This window comes from Vombatus ursinus, unplaced genomic scaffold, assembly GCF_900497805.2.
Source record: "Vombatus ursinus unplaced genomic scaffold, bare-nosed wombat genome assembly UNPS02011572.1, whole genome shotgun sequence".
In the NCBI taxonomy this organism is placed as follows: Eukaryota; Metazoa; Chordata; class Mammalia; order Diprotodontia; family Vombatidae; genus Vombatus; species Vombatus ursinus.
In genome coordinates this window covers 2,308,997-2,331,360 of record NW_020951350.1, presented here as the reverse complement: position 1 = coordinate 2,331,360, position 22,364 = coordinate 2,308,997, and the positions used below count along the sequence as shown (strand labels likewise).

The 22,364-nt window shown below is 36.3% G+C and overlaps 1 protein-coding gene across 1 annotated transcript; it reads right to left on the bottom strand.

Annotated features, from left to right (window-relative positions):
- Positions 1-220: 220 nt before the first annotated feature.
- MYOT (myotilin) lies at positions 221-22,112 on the bottom strand. The gene is made up of 9 exons (XM_027856576.1): positions 21,674-22,112; positions 13,753-13,927; positions 12,044-12,142; positions 10,431-10,477; positions 6,636-6,768; positions 5,670-5,877; positions 2,951-3,116; positions 1,495-1,628; positions 221-816 (listed from the first exon to the last, which is right to left on the bottom strand). Exons 1-9 carry the CDS (start codon positions 22,027-22,029, stop codon positions 644-646), a joined length of 1,491 nt encoding a protein of 496 aa, XP_027712377.1. The 5' UTR covers positions 22,030-22,112; the 3' UTR covers positions 221-643.
- Between the last annotated feature and the right edge of the window lie 252 nt (positions 22,113-22,364).

The following is a 22,364-nucleotide window of genomic DNA, read 5'->3' as shown; positions in this document are numbered from 1 at the left end:
GTCAGGTTATAACCATGAGTGTGGAAGACCACATAAAATCTGGGTGGAACCTGTAAAGCTGCAGAGAGTTTGTTATGCCTTATTATTGCTGATGGAGGTTTAAAAGAGGATTCCCTAGATGTTTTATTGCAAAGAATTGACATTCCTGCACTGATATTAAGAAGAGTCTCAGCCATTGTGTGTATTTAATTTTTTATTTTTTTTTTTGACATAAGCTTGGAAACACTCAGATAATCTGTAACATTTCAGTATTCCTGAAACACAACACTTAATGTCATTAAAGGTCATAGTCTTTAGAAAGCCATACCAAGGAGCTGCTCTTGCTACTGGTACTAGTTGTGGTTTAAAAAGGCTCTACAGATTTCATATTCAGGAGTCATTGAGCATTTGTGACAAATTAAAAAAAACCCACATTTCAGGATAGTCTTCTACATTTACAAACTCACACACACAGATTTTGTATTTTTTTAATAAACCAGAAAAGTAGGCAGTGTGTGCAAGAGTCAAGATTAATATTCCGTACAGTAGTTATGTTGCCTAATAAATGCAATAATCTGTTAACGGCACTATGGGTTTATTTTTAAAGATCTTAATCAAATGAATGTAAGATTACTAGTTGCATTTGTCATATTATCATAAGCTGTTAAAGTTCTTCACTCTCATAGAGTCCAGATTGAGCTGCTAGGCGCTGAAATTCCCCTTCTGGGTTAAAAGCTTGTTTCACATCCAGACCTTTTCCATTCAGTGCTAAGTATTTGCTGAAAGTTGGTCGAACCCGTAACTGCTTAGGATTTGGAAGAGTTTGGGTTGGACGAGCTGGAATAGACCAGATAAAAACCAAGTCAAGAAATCTGTTCTATAGGAGATGTTTAAAATGGAAATTGTTTTGAATGATGTCATAAAGTAGAAAAAAATAATGTGTATAAGAGAAAATGCCTCCAAATTGCATAAACTTTTGGGATTTGTGTTATATATTAAGTTTTCCTAGTGTGGGGCAAAACTTGTTGTCAGTCACATATACACAAAGCTAGAAATGTGTCTAGGAAGTTAGACAATGACCTTGTCTCTTGAGCTTAATAGTTGTTTCTAGGTTTTCTTTGTATCCCTCCACTGTAAGCCCTGGTCATAAAGTTTTTTTACATGTGTGTTGTCATGCTTGGCCCTATATATGTCTCTTCTTTCTGCTGATGGTAATATGTATGTTTTTGTGGAAGAGTTGGCCTCAGATTTATGGAAGAAATATTGTGTTGTTGGTTTTCTTACTATATTTTTTCATTAACTGGCATTGATTTGAATACATTGTGTCTTTTGACTGACTAATAAAGGTAAACACATTAGTAGGGGCCCATAAGCTATGATTTTGAGTGGATATGGCCCAATAGAGCACCTTGAACCAGAGTGGCCTTGCTTGTGAGATCCGTTGTGTGAATTGGGGTGTTCCCAAGTGCCATATTTGTTCTATCTGTAATAGCAGCTTTGGTTAACATGATATACCTGCAACATCCAATCTAGTATTGCATGTGACCACTCCTGCTTCATTTACTGCAGACACAGTATACCATCCAGCATCTTTTTTGTTTGCATCTTTAATCAGTAGAGTAATTCTTCCAGAGTTATCATAGTACAAGCTGAAAAGAGACATGCAAAAAATGGAAATATCAGAAACCAAGTTTTCTGAGGAGTCCTTAAATGAAAATTCTGTTAGAATAAGAATAAGCAAAATAATCAAGAAGAAAGATTAAAAAAAAGATCAGCTACTCAAGTGCTGGAAGAAGGTGACCCAATTTAACAATAATTCATGGAAAAAAAGAGATTTTTATTTGACCAGCAGGTCAAACCAAACCAATAGAATAATATGGTTGCAAAAAACCAAAACAAAACAACCCAACAAACAACCCTCAAGCTTATGTTGCATTAATGGAGTTATATTGATAATCCCACTGTAATCTAGCCTGATCATGCCCCATCTAGAGTAACTGGGTTCAGTTCTGATGCCACTTTTTAAGGGAGATTTAACTAAGAGGAGGGTGACCAAGATACTGAGGGGACTTGGAAACCGTGTGATATGAAGAATATTTGAAGGAACTATAGAAGAGAAGATGGAAAGAACATAATTACAGTTTTCAAATAGTTCAAATGTCATATGGAAGAGAGAATAGACTCCACTTTCTATGCCTTTAGAAAGCAGAGCTAAAACCAATGGGCAAAAGTTATAGGGATGGCAGATTCTGGCTCAGTATAAGGAAGAGCTTTCTAACATTTGGAATTGTCCAACAATAGGATGGGCTTTCTTTTGATATCGTGGCCTCTTTGTCATCAAAAATATTCAGACTTAAGGTTACATGGTGTTGGGGATGATGTAGAAAGGATTTCTGCAGTGAGTGGGAGGTTGGACTAAATGATTTCTAAGGCCTCTTCTAACGCTAAGATTTTAGGAAATGTATGCACTTAATAATTCAGAAACTTTCTATCCAACACCAAACAACTGCTTATTTTCTCAAGATTAAACATCTCTTATTCTCCCCCCACCCCACACCCAGTGTTTCCAATTTTTATTTGGTCAGCAAATTCTTTATAAATAGGGCAAAGGTAAATTTTGTCTCTGAGTCATCATGAGTTCCTTATTAGAGAGGTCTGGAGTAATAAAGTTTTACCAAAGTTTCTATATATTTTTCATGAGATTAAACAATGGAATTACAGGATAATAACTCTTAAGCCTAGAAGAATCTTAAAGATTGGCTAGTTTATCTAGTACATTTTACAGATAAGGAAACTAAGGTTCAGAGAAGTAAAGTAATTGTCTAAGATGGTAAGGAGAATAAATTGGAGAGCAGGTCCTTTGATTACAAATCAAATGTTCTTTCCATTCTATATATACTCTATTAAGAAGAGATCTTGATTTTGAAGAAAAAAAAAAAAGAAACTATAGTTCTAGAAATATTTGCAGTACCTTATCCTGTCTGTGTTGAATTGCACCATTTCATTATTTCTTTTCCAGAAAATCTTTGGTGGAGGTATAGCAGAAACTTGGCATTCTAATTTTACTGAGTCCCCTTCATAAACTTTTTTGCTCTGTGGTTTGTAGATAAATATTGGTGCTCTCTTATGCTCCTTTGCTATAATTTAAGAAAAAAAATTCAAGTATTAAAGAAGTATTGCAAAGAAAATTCATTAATCAAACCAAGTAATATTGACAAAGCCTCTTCTTTAATTAAAAGTATACAAACTTACAATTAAAAACTTACCCCCCAAAGTGTTAAAAACAGTTATGGATAAGAGACTAATATAAGAGCATCTATGAACACCTTATCACATCTCATTCTAAGGCAATGGAGTAATAGCCTTATCATTATAAAAATGTTTGATAGCCTCTTTGTAAATTCTCCTATTTAAAGGAACAAATGTGTGAATATTAAAGAGAAGCAGATTTCTGTTTGATACAAGGAAAAACTTCCTAATAATTACAGCTGTCCAAAAGTAGAATAGGCTTCATTGAACGGTATTGAGTTCTCAATGAAGGACTTCATACAAAGGCTTGAGGACCATTGGTCAGGGACATTATACAGGAGATTTCTGTTCAGGTAGACCAGATGAGATGAATATTCAGATATTCTAAATAACAGTAATGATAATCTTTGAATTTTTTTAGGTATCTTTCATATAAAGTCTTCAGTCATGTTCCCTTTATTTGCATTAATAGCATATTTGGGAGGAAGTAATAGTGGGGAATATAATTCATTTTTCAGTTGGGAAAACAGGCAAAGAGTTACAGTATATAATAGCTTTGCTCAAAATTATAGTATATAATATAGTTGTCGTCTCATTCCTAGCTTTACACACACACACACACACACACACACACACACACACACACTATATTACTGCCCTTTCCCTCCCCTATGGAGCCTTCCCTCATAACAGAGAAAAATAAGTAAAAACTGATAGAATGATTGAGTCTGACATGATATGTAACATTCCACATACATGGTCCCTTACTTTTCTGTTGGGAGGAGTGAAGTATGTTTTATCATCTGCTTTCTGGGATCAGACCGTACACTGTATTTAATCTGAGGCCAGTGGCCTTTTGGTGTTTTTGTCTACATGGTTTAGTTGTGTATCTTGTCCTTATTTTGCTTTCTCTGTTCTACATCAATTCATATATCTCTCCATGTTTCTCTGAATTCCCAACTTTTTCAACAAGCTACTCCAGAAATTATCAATCTATCTTGAGCTTACTATTATTATGATCTCTTTGGTACCCCAAAAAGATTAAAGAAAAAGTAAAAGGATCTATAAATATAAAAATATTTGTAATAGTTCTTTTTGATATAGTAATGTATTGGAAGTTAAGAAAATGTCCATCAGTTGGGGAATGGCTAAACAAATTATAGTATATAATAAATATAATGAAGTATTATTGCAATGAAAGAAATGACAAAATGGTGGTTTCAGAGAAACCTGGAAAGACTTGTATGAACTGGTAGAGAATGAAGTGAGCAGATCCAGAAGGTCAGTTTATAAAAAAAAATAGCTTTAAAAGACTTAAGAATTCTGATCAATGAACTGACCATCCACAAGTCCAGCCGACTGATGGTGAAATATGCTACCTGCCCACTGACAGATGTGATGGACTCAAGTTGGAGAATAAGACTTATATTTTTGGACATGGCCAATGTAAAAATTTGTTTTGCTTGGCTATGCAGATTTGTTTTTTTTTAATTAAGTTTTAGTTTTTTCATTTATCAAGCATCCATTTTATGATTCCTCCCACTTATAAAAAAAATCCCTGCAACAAATCAACTATGCATATTTGTTCCAAGGACTTTGTTTTTCTTTGTTTCTTTTTTTTAATGGGGGGTAGGGTAGAGAGGAAGAGGATGCATAGGGATGAGGTAGGGAAAAAAGAAAAGAAAAATAGCATGTTAAAAAAAATTCACAGAAGAAGACAGAAAGAAGGCCAGAAAGAACCACAGAAAAGTAGAGAATAGTAGAGATCTTCAGTTTCATTTACAATTCTCCTTTTCTGTTCTATTTATATGGAAATGTCCATTTTTTTGGTGTTTAATTTTAAAATAAAAAAAATTAAAAGGAACTTGTTATTGGTCCAGAAGGCCAAATAGTATTTTAAAACTCTATAGAACAATTTCTACCTTGATTTATAGGATTTAGAAAGGGTATCATCACTGCCCTTTCCATTAAACTTTTATGCAGATTGATAATGAATTGCAGTAAGATTTATTTAAATTCATTATGTGATGTTTATAGTTTTAAAAATAGTAAAATTGGAGAATTTAAAATATGATGGATTTATAATCAAAGACCAAAGGTGTGCCAAATACATATTTGAAAATCAAAAATACATTTTTGCATTTTTTCTAAAAGAGGTAGGAATATTTAATATTTTTAAAAAATTGTTTCCTAGTAATAAGAAAAATAGTTTAAGGCTAAAAGCTGGGGTTGATTTTCATATGTAGACTTACTGAAACAGCTCAGTTAAAGTATCAGCCTAATTGATTATTTGGCACTGGTTTGGTCAAGAAAAAATGGTTTGGGCTTGCATTTTTCCCATTTTGGGTAGTTTTGTTAGTGCTGTATAAACATAGCTTGTAATCCATATACTCTAAGTTTTATAGAGCTTAAAGATATATATGAATGTCCTTAACACTTACCAAGAACATCCAGTTGTATTGTAAAGGTGGCTTCTCCTGCTCGATTCTTAGCAACACATGCATAAGTCCCTGCATCTGAGGTTCTGACAACTTCAAAGATGAGTGAATGAAAACCTTTTTCAGATACTATCATTTTGTGAAGATCATCTGATTGAACTGGTCTTCCATTTAAATACCATGACACATCGGGAGCTGGTAATCCACTTACCTTTGGTTAAAAAACAAATGGAGACGACAGTATTTTAAGGCCTTTTATAACAGTGATACATCGTAAATTTTAAATGTCTGGCATATTTATGGATTTTTAGACAGAAGAGCAAAGATAGCTCCCCTTCCCAAGGCTTTAATAATTTCAACAAAAATGGTAGAAATTTTACATGGAAGCTAGACCCAAATGCATGGCATTTGGACCAACCTATCATTCTTTAAGACATTTGATTTCTGTATTAGAATCATATTCCAATTTTAGTCCCACGGGGCCCAGTTTTCTTGTGTCATTTTGGGTTAATGATAGTTTCAGAGGTCTCTCTGAAATCCAGTAGCAATAAATATTACTGTCTCCAAGAATAACCTCTCCAAAGCAAAGAACTTTTGAGCTATGATTCAGGTGGAATATTTGCTTTATCCCAATAGATCAAAGATGTTTGTACAAACCTCTTTTAGCGAGCCAATACATGTGTCTCTTACTTATTTTTCCAAAAAAAAAAAAAAATTTCCTCATGGCATGCAGAAGTATGGCTGGGCTGTGAGCTGCATTATTTGGGGGGGGGGGAGTCCTTGCATTAATGAGATCAGAAATATATTGGGCCAAAGAAATATTGTAGGTCAATGGGAGGACAGAGTATTAAGAGGATAAATTAAAAGTTTTAGTTAAAAAATTCTGGGTATGCCTCAAGCCACAGTGAGGTAAACCCTTATGTATCTTATTGTTAACTCCCTCCAAATGTTTTTGAACATTTTTATTACTTTAAAGTCTATTCTGCAGAATCTTCCTTCTTCTACATTTAAGTTCTCTGGCACTTGAACAAAACGTGGAGGGTAGAATTTCTCCAGGATTGATTCCTGATCATTTGTATCTCCTCTTGAAGATGATCTACTCCTATAAAACACATTTTATAATAGTTATGCATCAAAATCATTGTTTTTCTTTCACACAAATTCCAATTTATCTAACAAGTGTGGAAACTTAGAGTAGTGGATAAAGCACTAGACTCAGGAAGACCTGGGTTCGAATATTGCCTCAGATCCTGGGTAAGTCACTTAACCTCTCTGTGCCTCACTTTCCTTATTTGTGAAATAGGGAGGTTGGACTCAATGGTCTCTCTCTCTCTTTTTTTTTTTTTTGGCAGTTGGGGTTAAGTGACTTGCCCAGGGTCACATAGCTAGTAAGTGTCAAGTGTTTGGTCTGAGGCCGGATTTGAACTCAGGTCCTCCTGACTTCAGGGCCAGTGCTCTAGCCACTGTGCCACCTAGCTGCCCCCTCAATGGTCTTTAAGAGCCCTTCCAACTCTAAATATATTATCTTGCTAGAGTCTAACATTTGATCTGAAGTTGCACTAGGACAGCGCAGAAAGGTCTCAGAACCTCATGCCATTTTAGACATAGCAGGACCCTTATAACATTAGCAACTCATTGGAAAGCAGGGGGACCACTTGTTGGGAATGTGGTAAGAGGGATTCCTGCACAAGGATGTACTAGATGACCTCTGATGTCCCTTTCAACTAAAAAATTCTGTAATGTGGTTGTCTTTACCAAATCACTCATTTAGAATTGTCACATTTCACCTTGGTTCTTTTTATAATCATCTGAGCTGATAAACTGATTTTAATGTCAGTTATTGAATATTATTTATCATAATTATAACATGCAATATACTGTATGTTATTTATAGAAAGGTTTTACCGTTAATGTCCATGTTTATTAACACAGTAAATATATTTATACAAACCACTTGAAAATCTAGAAATATTTTCTGATAGTTTGTAAAAGAATATCAATTTCCACTGTCTCTAGTATTGATGTATATCAGAAAACTTAAAATGATAATTATTTTTTAAAGGAAATACATGGAGTCAGAAGACCTGGGTTTGAATTCTAGTTTGGCTACTCATTACCTGTTTGACCTTGGATAAGGCACTTCCCTTTGGGCCTTAATTTCTCAACTCCAAAATAAGAAGTACTTGATCAGGATTCTTAACCTTTTTTTGTGTCACAGAGCCCTTTGGCAGTCTGGGGAAGTTTATGAACTTCTCAGAATAATGGTTTTTACTTAATTTTAATATTCATTTTTCCAATTAAATGTCAAAACAATTTTTAATCTTTGTTTTTTGTAATTTTGAGTTCCAAATTCTCTCACCACTTTCCCTTCATTGAGAAGGCAGGTAATTTGATAAAGGTCATGCAGACATGCAAAACATATTTCCATATTAGTTGTGTTGTGAAAGAAAACACAGACAAAAACCCCCATGAAAAATAAATTAAAAAAGAAAACCAGTATGTTTTGATCTGCATTCAAATTCTTTCTCTGGAAGTGGATAGCATTTTTCATCAAAGGACTTTCAGAATTGTCTTGGATCATTGGATTGATCAGAATAGCTAGGTCTCCAACAATTGATAATCCTTACAATATTGCTGTTACTGTGTACAATGTTCTCCTGGTTCTGCTTACTTCACTTTGCACTGGTCCATGTAAGGCTTTCCAGGTTTTTCTGAAAGCATCCTGCCCATTTTTTTTATAGCACAGTAGTATTCCATCATAATCACATGCCACAGCTTGTTCAGCCATTCCCCAATTGATGGTTATCCCCTAAGTTTCCAACTCCTTGCCACCACAAAGAGAGCTGTTATAAATATCTTAGGGCAGCTAGGTGCTATCATGGATAGAGCACTGCGTTTGAAATCGGGAAGACTCATCTTCATGAGTTCAAATCTGGCCTCAGACACTTACTAGCTGTGTGACCTTGGGCAAATAACTTAATCCTATTTGCCTCAGTTTCCTCATCTGTAAAATGACCTGGAGAAGGAAATAGCAAACTATTATCTTTACCAAGAAAACCCAAATGAGGTAACAAAGAGTTAGACACAACTGAAAACTACTGAACAATAAATATTTTTGCACATATATTTTTTAATATCTCTTTTGGGATACAGTAGTAGCTAGTGTCAGTAGCTGGTGCTGTGTCAAAGTGTATGCACAGTTTGATAGCCCTTTGGGTATAGTTCCAAATTACTCTCCAGAATGATTGGATCAGTTCACAACTCCACCAAAAGTGCATTAGTGCCCAAATTCTTGCAGTCCCCTCCAACATTTGTTATTTTCTGTCATATTAACCCCAATCTGATAGGTGTGAAGGGGTAACTCAGAATTATTTTAATTTGCATTTCTCTAATGAATAGTGATTTAAAGCATTTTATATGATTATAGATAGATTTTATTTCTTTATCTGAAAACCGCCCATTATAACTTTTGACCATTTATCAATTGGAGAATGACTTGTGTTATTGTAAATTTAACTCAGTTCTCTATATATTTGAGAGATGAGGCCTTTATAAGAGAAACTTTCTGTAAAATCCCACCCCCCCAGTTTTTTGCTTTTCTTTTAATCTTGGTTGCATTGGTTTTGTTTACGCAAATATTTTTAAATTTAATGTAACCAAAATTATCCATTTTATGTCTCATAATGCTCACTATCTCCTATCTGGTAATAAATTTTCCACTTATCCATAGATCTGACAGGCAAACTATTCCATGCTCCACTAATTTGCTTATGGTATCCCCTTTTATGTCTAAATCATGTACCCATTTTGACCTTATCTTAGTATACGGTGTGAGGTGTTGGTCTATACAAAGTTTCTATCAAATTGCTTTCCAGTTTTTTCAGCAGTTTTTGTCATATAGTGAGCTCTTATCCCAAAAGTCTGGATTTTGCGTTTATCAAACACATGATTACTATGGTCATTTCTTACTGTGTATTGTATACCTAATCTATTCCACTGATCCACCATTCTATTTGTTAGCTAGTACTAGATTGTTTTGATGATTACCACTTTGTAGTACAGTTTGAGATCTGGTATAACCAAGCTACCTTCCTTCACATTTTTTTTTTCATTAGTTCACTTGATATTCTTGACCTTTTGCTCTCCCAGATGAATTGTGTCATTATTTTTTCTAGTTCTATAAAATAATTTTTTGGGGCTTGATTGGCATGGCACTGAACAAGCATATTAATTTAAGTAGAATTGCTATTTTTAATATATTGGCTTGGCCCTCCCATGAGCAATTAATATTTTTCCAGTTGTTTAGATCTGACTTTATTTGTGTGAAAAGTGTTTTGTTCATATAGTTCCTGGGTTTGTCTTAGCAGGTAGACTCCCAGGTATTTTATATTGTCTACAATTACTTTAAATGGAATTTCTTTTTGTATCTCTTGCTGCTGGACTTTGTTGGTAATATATAGAAATGCTGATGAAAGAAAAATGTTTTAAAATGCATTAAAATACACAAGATTACAAAGGAAACCAATTATATTGAAATATGGTTTTAACCATAAGAATTAAAAGACAAGGTCATGGACCCCAGGTTAAAAGACCTGGACTAAATAATTGCTATTATCTCTTCCAGGTCTAAATTTTATGATTCTAAAAATCGAAGTAGGTTGCACGTAGTAGGTTTGAGTACTTGGTTATGTTCTTTAATTTGGATGAACCAATCAAAAAATAATATGCCAAGTAGTGGAAAAATTGCTTTACATTAGGCTTTACCTCATCTGTGATGTAGGAACCTGCAATCTTGCATTTTCTGAGTTGTGCTGTTTGAGAATAAAAAAAGTGAGAATGTCAGTATTATAATACTATACTGAAAGAGCAGCAGAATGAATCATTTAGAATCTAAGGGAATGTTTTCATTTTAACTGACAGTGCTGCATTTTGTCAGGGCTTCATCAGTCAAAGTAAATTATGTACTGTTTAATTTATAGTCAACATAAATAAACTTTCAGATATTGTCCAAGTCCTTTCTGGCCCTTTCCTTGAGAAAATTCAGAGATAAATGAATACAAGTCACAGATACTGGCTGCCCATAGGAAAATAGAAGAGTTTTTAGACTGATCTTCTTTTTTATTTTGCAGCTGTCAGTTTCCTAACCAAAGAGGTGATCCCTGGGTATATTTAAAGTGGGACTAAGGTACAGAATGCCCTTTAGTAAAACAGGAATAGATATGAAGTCACTTAACTTGGCAGCAATGCTAAAAGATGGCAGCAACAGACAAATATCAGCTTGGAAAATACTTCCCTTCTTAGCTTATGGTACCAAACTTTGACATGTTCCATACACACTATGAGCAGAATTATGGAAGACCGATAAAAGAAACTTAATGGATTCCTATTTAAGAAGTGCATGTTACTTAATTTAAAAATATTAAGGTTAATTACTGTTAAGAAAGCAATCAAATAAGCACATAAAACAAAAGACAGAATCTTAGCCATTAGCCCTTAACAATGCAAAAGCAAATGAATTAACTAACAAGCGAAGAAAATGTTTTTGCTGTGTATTTCTTTTTTAGACCTGCTGAAGATTTGCCTTGTTTGCTCCTGTTTTCAGCCATTCTCTAATTATTGGACATATGGATTGTGTCCAGTTGTTGTTTTTTTTTTGTTTTGTTTTGTTTTGTTTTGGTTAAGAATAGAGCAGCTAGGAATCTTTTCATATAGCTAGGTCCTTCTTGCCTAATGATTTTTTTTGAAATCTTTAGCAAAGAAATCACTGGGTTGAAAGTCTTGCAGCTCTTATTGTTTATCATGATATTGTTTTCCAAAATGTTTGTTCCAGTTTTCTGTCATACTAATAATATATTAGGATGCCCGTTTCTCCATAACCCTGCCAACACTGAATTTTAAATTATTTTTGGTACTTTTCCCATGCTTGTGAGTATTTTAAAATTGTTTTGACATTCATTTCTATGGTTATTAGAGAAATTCATTATCTTTTTATGTGATTATTAAGGTTGTAGTTCCTTCTTTGTCAATTGTGCCTTTCATATACATGGACTCTGTTGGGTAGTGTATATTCTTAATTTTATGGATATGTTTCCATTTCCCATAGATTTTGATATATTAGCCTTTATCTGATGTGTTCATTGCAAATATTTTCCCCAATAGCTTCTTTTCCTTTAATTTTAGAGACACTGGAGAAATGCATTGGTAAAAGGAATTTCTTCACCGGGAGCCTCTCTATACCAATGAAATAAAAAATGTGGACCTAAAACAAGACAGGGAGCTAATGAAAGTAAAAAACAAACAAAAATGTGCAAATCCATTACTGTTTTAAAATCACAGTGGAAATGTATTCCAGATTGAGGAAGACAATGAAAATTTACCTGTGCTGAGTCCTGTGACTCACTGTCATTTTGAAACACTGCAGCAGCGTTCTGTGGTCCCAGCAGCCTGCGAGCCATCTTCTCCTCATACGTTAGCCTCTGCAAAGAGACCGGACATGGTGGTGACTTGTTGTATGTAGTTATGAAGTTCAGTGAATGAAGGCCATATCACTCCATCCAAAACTGCACACTAAACTACAAGTGCTTTTCAGAGGCCTCTTGGTAATCCGCAGCATAAATAGGCAGACAATAGACTCTGGTATCAGAGGATCCAGATTAGAGTCTTGCCTCTGATGCTAATTACTTGTAGGGCCCTGTGCACATTATTTAGCTTCCCTGGAACTAGGTTTTCTCATCTGCAAAATGAGGGAGATGGTCTACACGGCCTATGAATTCTCCTCAGGCTGTAAATCTATGATCCCATGCCAGCATTTTCCTTTTGCTATCTTGTTACATAGTGCTAAGTCTCCATAGGTTTATTCATAATAATGAGTTTAAGTTTCCCAGCCTAACATTGGAGAGAGATCTGGTACAGCCGCCCTTAAAGCTCTCTAGGGGCGCATATTTTTACTGATTAGCACGATGCCTGGCACACAGTAAGCACTTGATAAATGCTTATTGATTGATTGAATATTGAAAGTTGATAGAAAGTGCCATCCCTTCCCTCCATCTTCTCCTGCTTTCCCTCCTTGAAACCAGTCAATCTACATGGCACCAATTATGTACCATGCACTATACTAAACACTGAATATACACCTACTACAGGAAGCCTTCCTTAATCCCTATTAATTCCAGTGTTTTCCCTCTTTTAATTATTTCCTATTTATCCTATATTTATCTTGCTTTACATACACTTTTGTGTGATGTCTCCTCCATTAGATTGTTAAGTTCCTTGAGGGCAGGGACTGTCTTTTGCCTCTTTTTGTATCTCTAGCACTTAGCACAGTGACTGGCACATAGTAAGCATTTAATAAATGTTTATTGAATGAATGGAGAAAGAATGAATTAATGCCTACTTTGATACCCTCATATCCAGAGTTAGTTTAATGTTTTGAAAGGCCAATGGGTACTTGGCCTTTCTGCTTGCTTCAAGTAGAATATTTCCTCCCTGGGATAGGATGTGTATTTCCTCTCCACAGTGACCACTATTTCTTAACCTTACCTTGAAGTCATGCCACTTGGTGATGCAACCACCACTGGGCCACCACCCCAGGTTCCTGTCTCCTTTCCTTCCTCCTGACTCCTCACAGAGATGAGGGGAATGGGCTGCAATTTCATCTGAGGTTAGATGGTCCTGTGGGCTGCTACCAATACACCACCACTCCCTCCAACTCAGTTTTCCCCAGAAGCAATGGTTCTTGATTATAGCTTGACTTTATTTGGCAAAATCAATGGAAGCTGGGAATACAGTATTTACCAAGGATACTAGGCTGCCAGGAATTTGTTATTTTGGTCTAGCACTATAATAGGGCAATGTTCAAAGCAAGAAAGTTTCATTGTGCCACTCAGGGCAGTTGTGTAGTAGACCCATGCTTAGCAACTGTTGAAAGTCAAGGGTTTCAGACAGAGGAACTATAGAATAGGGTCAGATGCTTACTTCTACATATCATAATCCAATCCCTTGCTGAGTTTAAGAACAAGAACTGATGCAATCAGAATGAAATTCATAATTGAACTTTATGTACTAAAGAATTAGACAGTTCACACACTTGGTTTCCATTGTGAAGAAGGTTGTCCTTGCACCGAAGCTTTCTTTCCAAGTCTTGAATCAGAGCTTCTTTGGATCCTTGTATTTCATGATCAGGAGTTTTTGGTATCAGTTTAGGATGTGCACCTTGGGCTGGCTTAACATTTACAGGTGGGTTGACTGATGGCTGCTGGTAACTGACAAAGAAAAGGAAAGAGAGGAAAAAAAGGAGGTCTTCGAGGTATACTGTGGTTCAGTGTCTTCGACCAGCTGGAATTAATTTAATTTTATAAAATTCTCTATGATGTAATGAGATAAGTTTACGAGTTTATGACCACAAACCTACCTCCTCCTCCTAATTCTTCAATATTTCAAAAGGTCTTTTAAACATGAAGATCACAACTCCTCTACAACCTAGGGTTTTATGAGTTACTATAGTAAACAAAAAAATAATCATTTGATGGCTTTCTTTCTGGATATAACTTCTCCAAACTTAGCTAGACTGGCCTTTAGATAACTTGAACTCAGAAAAACCTAGGTTTAAATCTCACCACTGATATTTACTAGCTCCATGACTGGGCATGGTACTTAAACATGCTGAACTTCAGTTTTCTTCTCTGTAAAATGGTGTTAATATAGCCTTTAGTACCTACCTTACAGAGTCGTGGGGACCACAGCAGTGATAATATATAAAAATGATTTACAAACTCTAAAGCATTATAGAAAAATCAGTGATGATGATAATGATGACAGCCACAGAGTGTGTGTCTGGGTCCATTCTCAAAACCTTTATAGCTTGATAGGACCTGTCAGTGCTTCCCACGCCATGATGAGAGATTAAAGGGGGACTTTGGTGGTGGAGGATGACTGCTGCTGCACCTAATGCTACTGTTGCTACTTCTGATCCAGATCTGTGATTTCATTGGTGTAAGGAACATTGGTGTAAGGAACAGTTAATCAGGGATCAATGCTGATCAGCCATTGTTCTGCAACACCTCAAGTCTTAGGGCCACCCGGGGGGCCCTGAGAAATTAAGTGATTTACCCAGCCTCACACAGCCAGTATATGGCAGAGGCAAGATTTGATCCCAGACCTTCCTGACTCTGAGACTGGCTTTCTATCCACTATGCCTTACTGCCTTTTTACTACTTACTACTATCACTAAAAAATATTGGCTATCAGAGGAGGAGTTGTGAAGGGTTTTAAGTGAAGTATGGTTAGGCAGCTAGTGGGTACTGTGGATAGAGTACTGGACCTGGAATCAAGAAGAACTGACTTCAGATTTGGCCTCAGACACTTACTAGTTGTGTGACCCTGGGCAAGTCATTTAACCCCTGCCTGCTTCAGTTTCCTAATTTGTAAAATGAGGATAATAATAGCACCAACCTCTCAGGATTATTGTGAGGATCAAAGGAGATATTTGTAAAGGGCTTTGCAAACTTTAAAGCACTACATAAATGTTAGTTATTATTAATCAGTTAAAATCAATTTTTTTTTCCTGAGACAAGGGTAAAAGGAAATGATTTAACTTGTAGGAAGAATTTGGTTGACATCAGGAAGCATTTTCTGTAAGAATTATGAGACTCAAAAGTGAACCCTGAGGGAGGTGACTATATTTTCTTTCTTGAAGATCTTGAAGATAATAACCTTTTGTCTGGAGTAATCCCAGTAATCCCAGTGCTCTTCTATCTAAAAGTGGTCTCTGGAAGTTCTCCTAGTCTTATCATTCTGAATTTCTGACAGTGTATGTGTAAGTGTCTGGATGTATCTGCAAGTGTGAGTACACACTACAGAGTAGTGGAAGTTAACTTAATTGTGTTATTGCTGCCTATCTATCAAAGGCTGACTGGTATGTGTACTTTAATATATATGGAATTCAATTTTTTTATTTTGGGGGCAGTAATGGGTGGAGGCAGAGGGAGATAGATCAGAGAACAAGAGCTAATCAATTTAGAGAATTGTTTAATGAAGAAATTGAGGAGAAGTGATGGAAGAGCACAGAAGCTCAAGGTTATTGTTTAAGAGGCATTAGCTGATCTTTGAAGGTAGTTTAGAGATTGTAAAATGTGGAAGCAAGGAGAGGGGAGAGGCTTTCAGGACATTTATGTTGAAAAAATTTGCTCTGGAGCCCTGGAATTTGAATTGATGTCCACAGTGGTCTTTAAAATTTGGTTTTGTAAAAAAACAAATACAAGTGCATTTATTTAGTGTTATAATTAGGGAACAGAGAATGGGATCTAAAATAGGTATAAGGCAGACTAAGAAACTATATATTGGTATGGATTTATGTTGCAATCATGCACAAATTTATTGTAATCAGAAATGGCAAAAATCAACAATGACAATATTTTAAATAGAAGGGAATATTCACAGTTATCCATTTCTCCTCTAATCTCTTTTTAGATTGAAGATTTTCTTTCTGAGACTAATGAGATTGTTTTGGGAAATGTATATCCTCATTTTAAGTCTGGTTCTAATAGGATAATGCTAAAGGTTCCCTTTGTTCTTCCCTTGCCCAAATGGTACAGCTATACAGTGGTAAGACAATATTTTCATATTCAAAGGATGAGAGATGGAAGGTGGAAGGGACCACAAGAGACTACATGGCCCAGCCTTCAGTCAGGTAAAATTGTATTAATTCCTACATATGTATTAATATTAATATATTAGTTATACACATATAGTACATATAATTATACATATATGTAATTAAAGTATGTATTAATATATATGTATATACGTGTGTATAGATATATACATATACATACACACACACACACACACACACACATATATATATATATATATATATATATATATATATATATATACCTACATACACACATATGCATATACGAAACTGCCAAGAAGCATCTATTTTCTTTTCAAATTTAATTGACCACATGAAGTCAGGTGTTAGTTTGACCACTTGACGTTTTGCTTCGTTTGCCTGTTGGCTTTGATTCTGTGGTAGATTTCAAAGTGAGTGGCTGATTTGGACCAAAGTTAGTATGCTGATGTTATTATGGTTCTACATCTTCAGTTTGATTGATGGCTGACTTTGCCATCTTGCAACAAAATCTTATTTTCTCTTATGGTTTTATAAGCTTTGTTCAGTGGTTGTGTGTCACAAGGATATGCAGTTGCATTCTACTGTGTCTACAACTTATATTTTCATATTCCTGTCATATTGTTTCTCTAGACAATTCTAAGGATGGTATAAAAGCCCTTTAAATGTCAATCTAAAGTAGGAAATGCTTCTGCAAACCTGCAACCATAATGCCAACTACCAAAATAATTATAGGCCATCACAAAGGAGAATAGAGAAAGAGGAGGGAATAGGATTGAGGTAAAGAGAGTAGAAGAGAATAAAAGGTAAATATAGAGGTCAATATGATAACAGAAAGCTTGGTCCAGTTCTTTTCATATAACGCTCAGAGGCAGTATGATGCAATGGAAAGAAGACTGGATGTAAAATCAGAGGACCTGGGTTCAAATCCTACCTCTTTTACTTCCTTGCTATATTATTTTGGGAAAGTTACTTAATCACCAGACCTTAGTTCTCTGACCTGTAAAAGATTAGATTAGATGGCCTTGAAGGCCTCTTCCAACTTTAAATCTATGATATATTGATCTTCATGCACAAATTTGGATGAAATCTCTCAGGGTATCACTGATGATTCTGAAAGGGGAGGCAGATACCTGAATGAATGACTGAATATTTAGTTGCATATTGTATGTAGAATATTATATTGTACAATTTACGTAGACATTTTTATAGTATATATTGATATGTTGGATTAAAAATAGGATGATTTCTAACTTTGGATTCATTGACATGTTCTAAAATACTTAATGAGTACCTGGTATGTGTATGGATAGCCCTCTGCTAGGCACTATACAAAGAAGTACAACACACAGTCCTTACCTTATATATTTAAACCTTCAGTTTATATCCACGTTACCCATGAATGAAAGATAATTCGATCAAGCCACTTTAAAAAACTGAATTGACGGCATGTAGATCAATGATTCTAGGCATTTTGGAACACCTCACCCTCATTCTAAGTTTTTTAATCTTGTTATGAGAATATTTGGAGAATTTTACAACATCCATGTGATAACTGGACGTTCAGGATTATATGATCTCAGAATTTGAAGGAACCTCACAAATTACAGGTTTAACTCCTATTGGGACAGGAATTATATCTACAACATCCCTGAAAAGTGGTTGGTCCTATGGATTTATCAAAACTAGAGTTAGGAATCACGCATATATACAAAGCCCCAGGCAATTAGGTGGCACAAGAGATAGAGCCCAGAACTCAAGAGTCAGGAAGACGAGTTTGAATTTTGCCTCAGACAAATACTAGCTGGGCAAGTCACCATTTCCCTCAGCTTTTTTCCTCATCTGCAAAATGTGGATAGTAACGGCACCTATATCACGGGTCTGTTATGGGGATCAAATGAGTTAACATACATAGAGCACTTTGTGACCCTTAAAGTACTATATAAAGGCTAACCATTATTGTCATTGGTGAAGGAAATGGCAAACCATTCCAGTGCCTTTGTCAAGAAAATCCCATGGACACATAGAGTCGGACCCAACTGATTAACTGAACAATAAAAACAGCATTATCAAATTCTCTTCATGTTTTCATTATTAGCACTATGGATAATTTTATATATTTTCATGGTGCAATGGAGAAAGTACTAAATTTGGAGTCAGAGTACCCTAGTTCACATCCTGTCTCACTGGTGTGACCTTGGGCAAGTCACTTAACCTCTTTGGGTCTCAGTTTCCTCATCTGTAAAACAAGAGAGGTTCAACTATTCTTTGGATAATGGATTGAGAGCTAGAAGGGATTTCAGAGGCCATCTAGTTCGACTGAGGACACTGAGGCTCAAGGCTTATCCACAGTCACAGAGGTAGTCATTTTCAAAGGAAGGATTTGAATCCTGGTCTTCTGACTCCACAGCCAGTGCTCTTTCCAGTGTATGACCTCTAATGTCCTTATATCAATGGGAATAGAGTGAAGTCCTTCTGTTTGATGACTTGCTCCTGACATTGTCATAGGACGCCAATTAAATTTTTTGGCTTTCTAGGTTTCAGTTTAAACTCATTCTAAATGTTTTCTTTTATAAGCTGGTTCTTAATATCAGTTACCTGAGTTGCCAGAACCAATTGCCATTTTTTCTGGAAAAATTGCATATAGGAGGAAAATTGGCCTCTGGAAAGATTGTGGGAAAAGAGAGAGGAATTTTGAGGAATCTGCCGCTGTCTATAAACAACAAACTAATCTCTCCGAGGTCAACGATAACTTCCTTATTACTAAAAGCAAAGGCATTTTTTTTTGTTCTTGTCATCATATTCTATGACCTCTTTGGGTATATGACACTATAGATTATCCTCTTCTTGGGCTTCTGTGACATGGCACTCTCACAGCTCTCATCCTCCTTCTTTGATTTTATCTTTTCTGTCTCCTTGGCTAGACTCTCATTTTATTCCCACCCCTTAAATTCAGCAGGTCCTCAAGATTCTGTCTCTTTTTTCTCCTGTTTTTCTACTCTCTCTCTTAAAGACCTCATCCAGTAATGTTATTTCAGTTATCACTTTTATGCAGATTAATTCCCAAATTATATCTCCCACCCCAACCTTTCCATTTCTGTATTTCTGTCTGCTTGCTAGATGTATCCACCTGGATGCCCCGTGGGCATCTCAAATTCACCATATTCAAAACTAAGCTACTCCTCTTTCCTTCAAAACCTTCTTCCCCTCCTAACTTCTCGATTTCTGTTGATGGGTTTCACCATCTTTCTAACCAACCCGAGTTTGTAACTTTGGGGTAGAGAGGCAAATATTCCATCACATATTCCATCTAATATTTCTGCGTATTTGGCCAGACTGCCCCTCAAGCCTGGACTGCACTCTCTCCTTACCTCCACCTTTCAAAATCTTTTGCTTCCTCCAAAGCTGAACTTTGGTACCACCTTCTACATGAAGCCTTCCCTCATTCCCACTCTAAGCCCCCAGCTGCTAGTGTCCTCCCTTCCCTAATTACTTGGTATTTATTTTTCATATACTTATATACCTGTTGCATCAACTAACAGAATGAAAGCTCCTTGAGGACAGAGATTATTTTATTTTTGTCCTCATATCCCCAGCACCTATCTAGCATGGTGCCTGGTATCTAGTTGATGCTTACTAAATGCTTGTTCATTGATTCTTCCCTCTTTCTCACCTCCCACATCCAATTAGTTGTCAAATCCTATTGATTCTAACTTTTCAATGCCTCTCAACTCCATCTCCCCTTTTCTACTCCCATTGCAGTCTCCCTAGTTGAGGCCTTCATTACCTCTTACTTTAGCTATTGGGGTAGCTTCCTAATTAGTAATATTGTCCAAACCAATCCTCTCAATCTATCTTCTTGATCAACCCCTGAGTAAGCTACCTAAAATGTACCACTAGATTCAATCACTCCTTTAGTTAAAACACATTTGTGGCTCTGCATTGCCTGCGGAATCCAGGATAAATCCTTGATCCTGACATTCAAGGTCTCTTAAAGTCTGGCTCTAACCTCCATTTCATTTCTTCATAAATTTATCCCTTCACACACTAGAGAGCCCATCTAAACTAGGCTCCTTGCTGTTCTCTGTTCTTATTCTGCCCTTCTTGCCTCTCTACCTTTGCACTCACTATACCTTATTCCTGGAATAGGTTTCCCCTCCTTACTCCATCTTTGTCTGTGGAAGACTCTTCTCTGGGCCTCCCTCGCTTCCTTATTTGTAAAATAAGGGGGTTAGATTTGATGGCCTATAAATCTGAATCTCCCTCTCTTCCTTCAAGGCATAACTCAGGATCCACCTATTCCAAGGAGCCATTCTCAATATCTCCTTTTAACCTCCCCCAAATGAAAGTTATTTTTCTTTAGCCCTTTTTTCTGCCTGGACCTCTGCTTTATGCTTATCATACTCTCCCTTATTTTATAACTCTATGTTTACATATCATTTTCCCATTTAGGTGTCTTGAGAGCTTTAAATACTCAGTGCTGCACATGGTATCTTGCCTATAGTAGGACCTTAATAAATGCTTTTTATATTGGACTAGATTGTACAAAGTGTCCACAAAAAAATTCTCAAGGCACCTCTGATCTCATCAAAGCACTGATGGGCTGGCCAAGGTTTAGGAAAGCTGATAGCCTTAAAGTCTGCATAAGCTCTAAGCATGAGAGTCATGTTTTAAAAAAAGGCACAAGTGCTATGTTCTTCTGTGTATCAGGTTCTCCCAGAATAGCTTTAGAGCCTGTGGAAATAGTGCATATAGTACAGATCAGAGGGGAATCTTTACTGAATTTAGACCAGGCCAGTCAAGTTGGAGGAAGTGAGGCTTAAATTACTGACAAGAAGCTTTAATACCATAAACCAAATCACTATACAATCCTTCCTCCATATGATGGTAGGTAAACTCATTTACACCATCAGAATCCCAGATTTTTTTAAAGTTACATTTTGGGCTTCGGAGGAAAAGACATTGAGTAGGAAAAAAAGATTGGGAGAAGATTTAATAGCTTTTAAATGTGGTTGAGGAAATCCTATCTGGAGGATGAAGAACAGCTGTTCTTTATGTGCACTGAGCCCATAAGAAGAGGAAATAAACTTAAATTACAGGGGCCTTAGGTTAGACATAAAGGAAGGCTACCTGACTGTGGGTGTCACAGGAATCCTTTCCCCAGAAGATGAATAATAACAAGACAAATTACTGTTTGGAGGAAGGAGAATGAACCTCTTGAAGTTCCTGCCAACATTTTGGTCCTATGTACTCTAGAATAGTTCTCAGGGATCTTAACATCCTGTTGTATATCTGTGCATTGCAGAATTTCTGTGCCTCAGAGCCAATTCAGACAAGCAATTGTGGCTTTATTATCTTTTTAAAGGATACTTACTTGGATTCCACAGCTGTAGGGGTTTTATTGCTGCTGTAATCAGGTTGTGATGGCAATACAGAACTGAGGAAGCTTGCAGGGGACTGGTTATATGTGGATGTCACCCTTTGTCCTGGGGAAGAGCCAGGAAGCTGCTGGCCAGAAGCCGGGAAAGCCGATGAGGATACTGTGATCTGAGAGCTCACTGTAGAAGAAGCAGAATATCTTTGCTCTGAGCATTGCCGGGGGTGGATGAGGATGGAAGATTGTTTGGTTTGGCTGCTGAAGGTTGAAGTCTCTGGCCCTGGAGGCTGTAGCCTGGAGCTGCATGTGTTCTGTGATTGGATAAAATGTTTTGGACGCTCATAGTTAAACATGGTGGGCTGGTATAAGGAGGGATTGGAAGGTGAGATTTTGCAGTTACTATTTGATCCTGGTAGTGAGGTTCCTGGAGTCAGGGGTGGTGAGCCTGAAAGAGGTGGTGTCTGGAAGGAGTCAGAACAGGGCTTGCTTTGCCTCTCCTTGATGAGTTCCGGGGAGGAGATTGACGTTGGCCTTGATGGTTCAGCTCTCTCTTGAAAAATACTGTCCCTTCAAAATGAGAAAGGAGAGATGAGGATTAAAGACAGCTAAAATTTTTATTTAAAAGGTTTTGTAAGATTTTTTTTCTTTTAATTTTCATTCCTGCCTCTTCCCCTTACCCAGCTTCCCA

Coding starts and splice junctions, on each gene's coding strand:
- MYOT (XM_027856576.1), bottom strand. CDS start 22,029: ATGTTTAACTATGAGCGTCCAAAACATTTTATCCAATCACAGAACACA. Junction 5,878..6,635: donor TCTGCAGAATAGACTTTAAA/GTAATAAAAATG, acceptor TTTTAACCAAAG/GTAAGTGGATTACCAGCTCC. Junction 817..1,494: donor TACTAGATTGGATGTTGCAG/GTATATCATGTT, acceptor GGTCTATTCCAG/CTCGTCCAACCCAAACTCTT.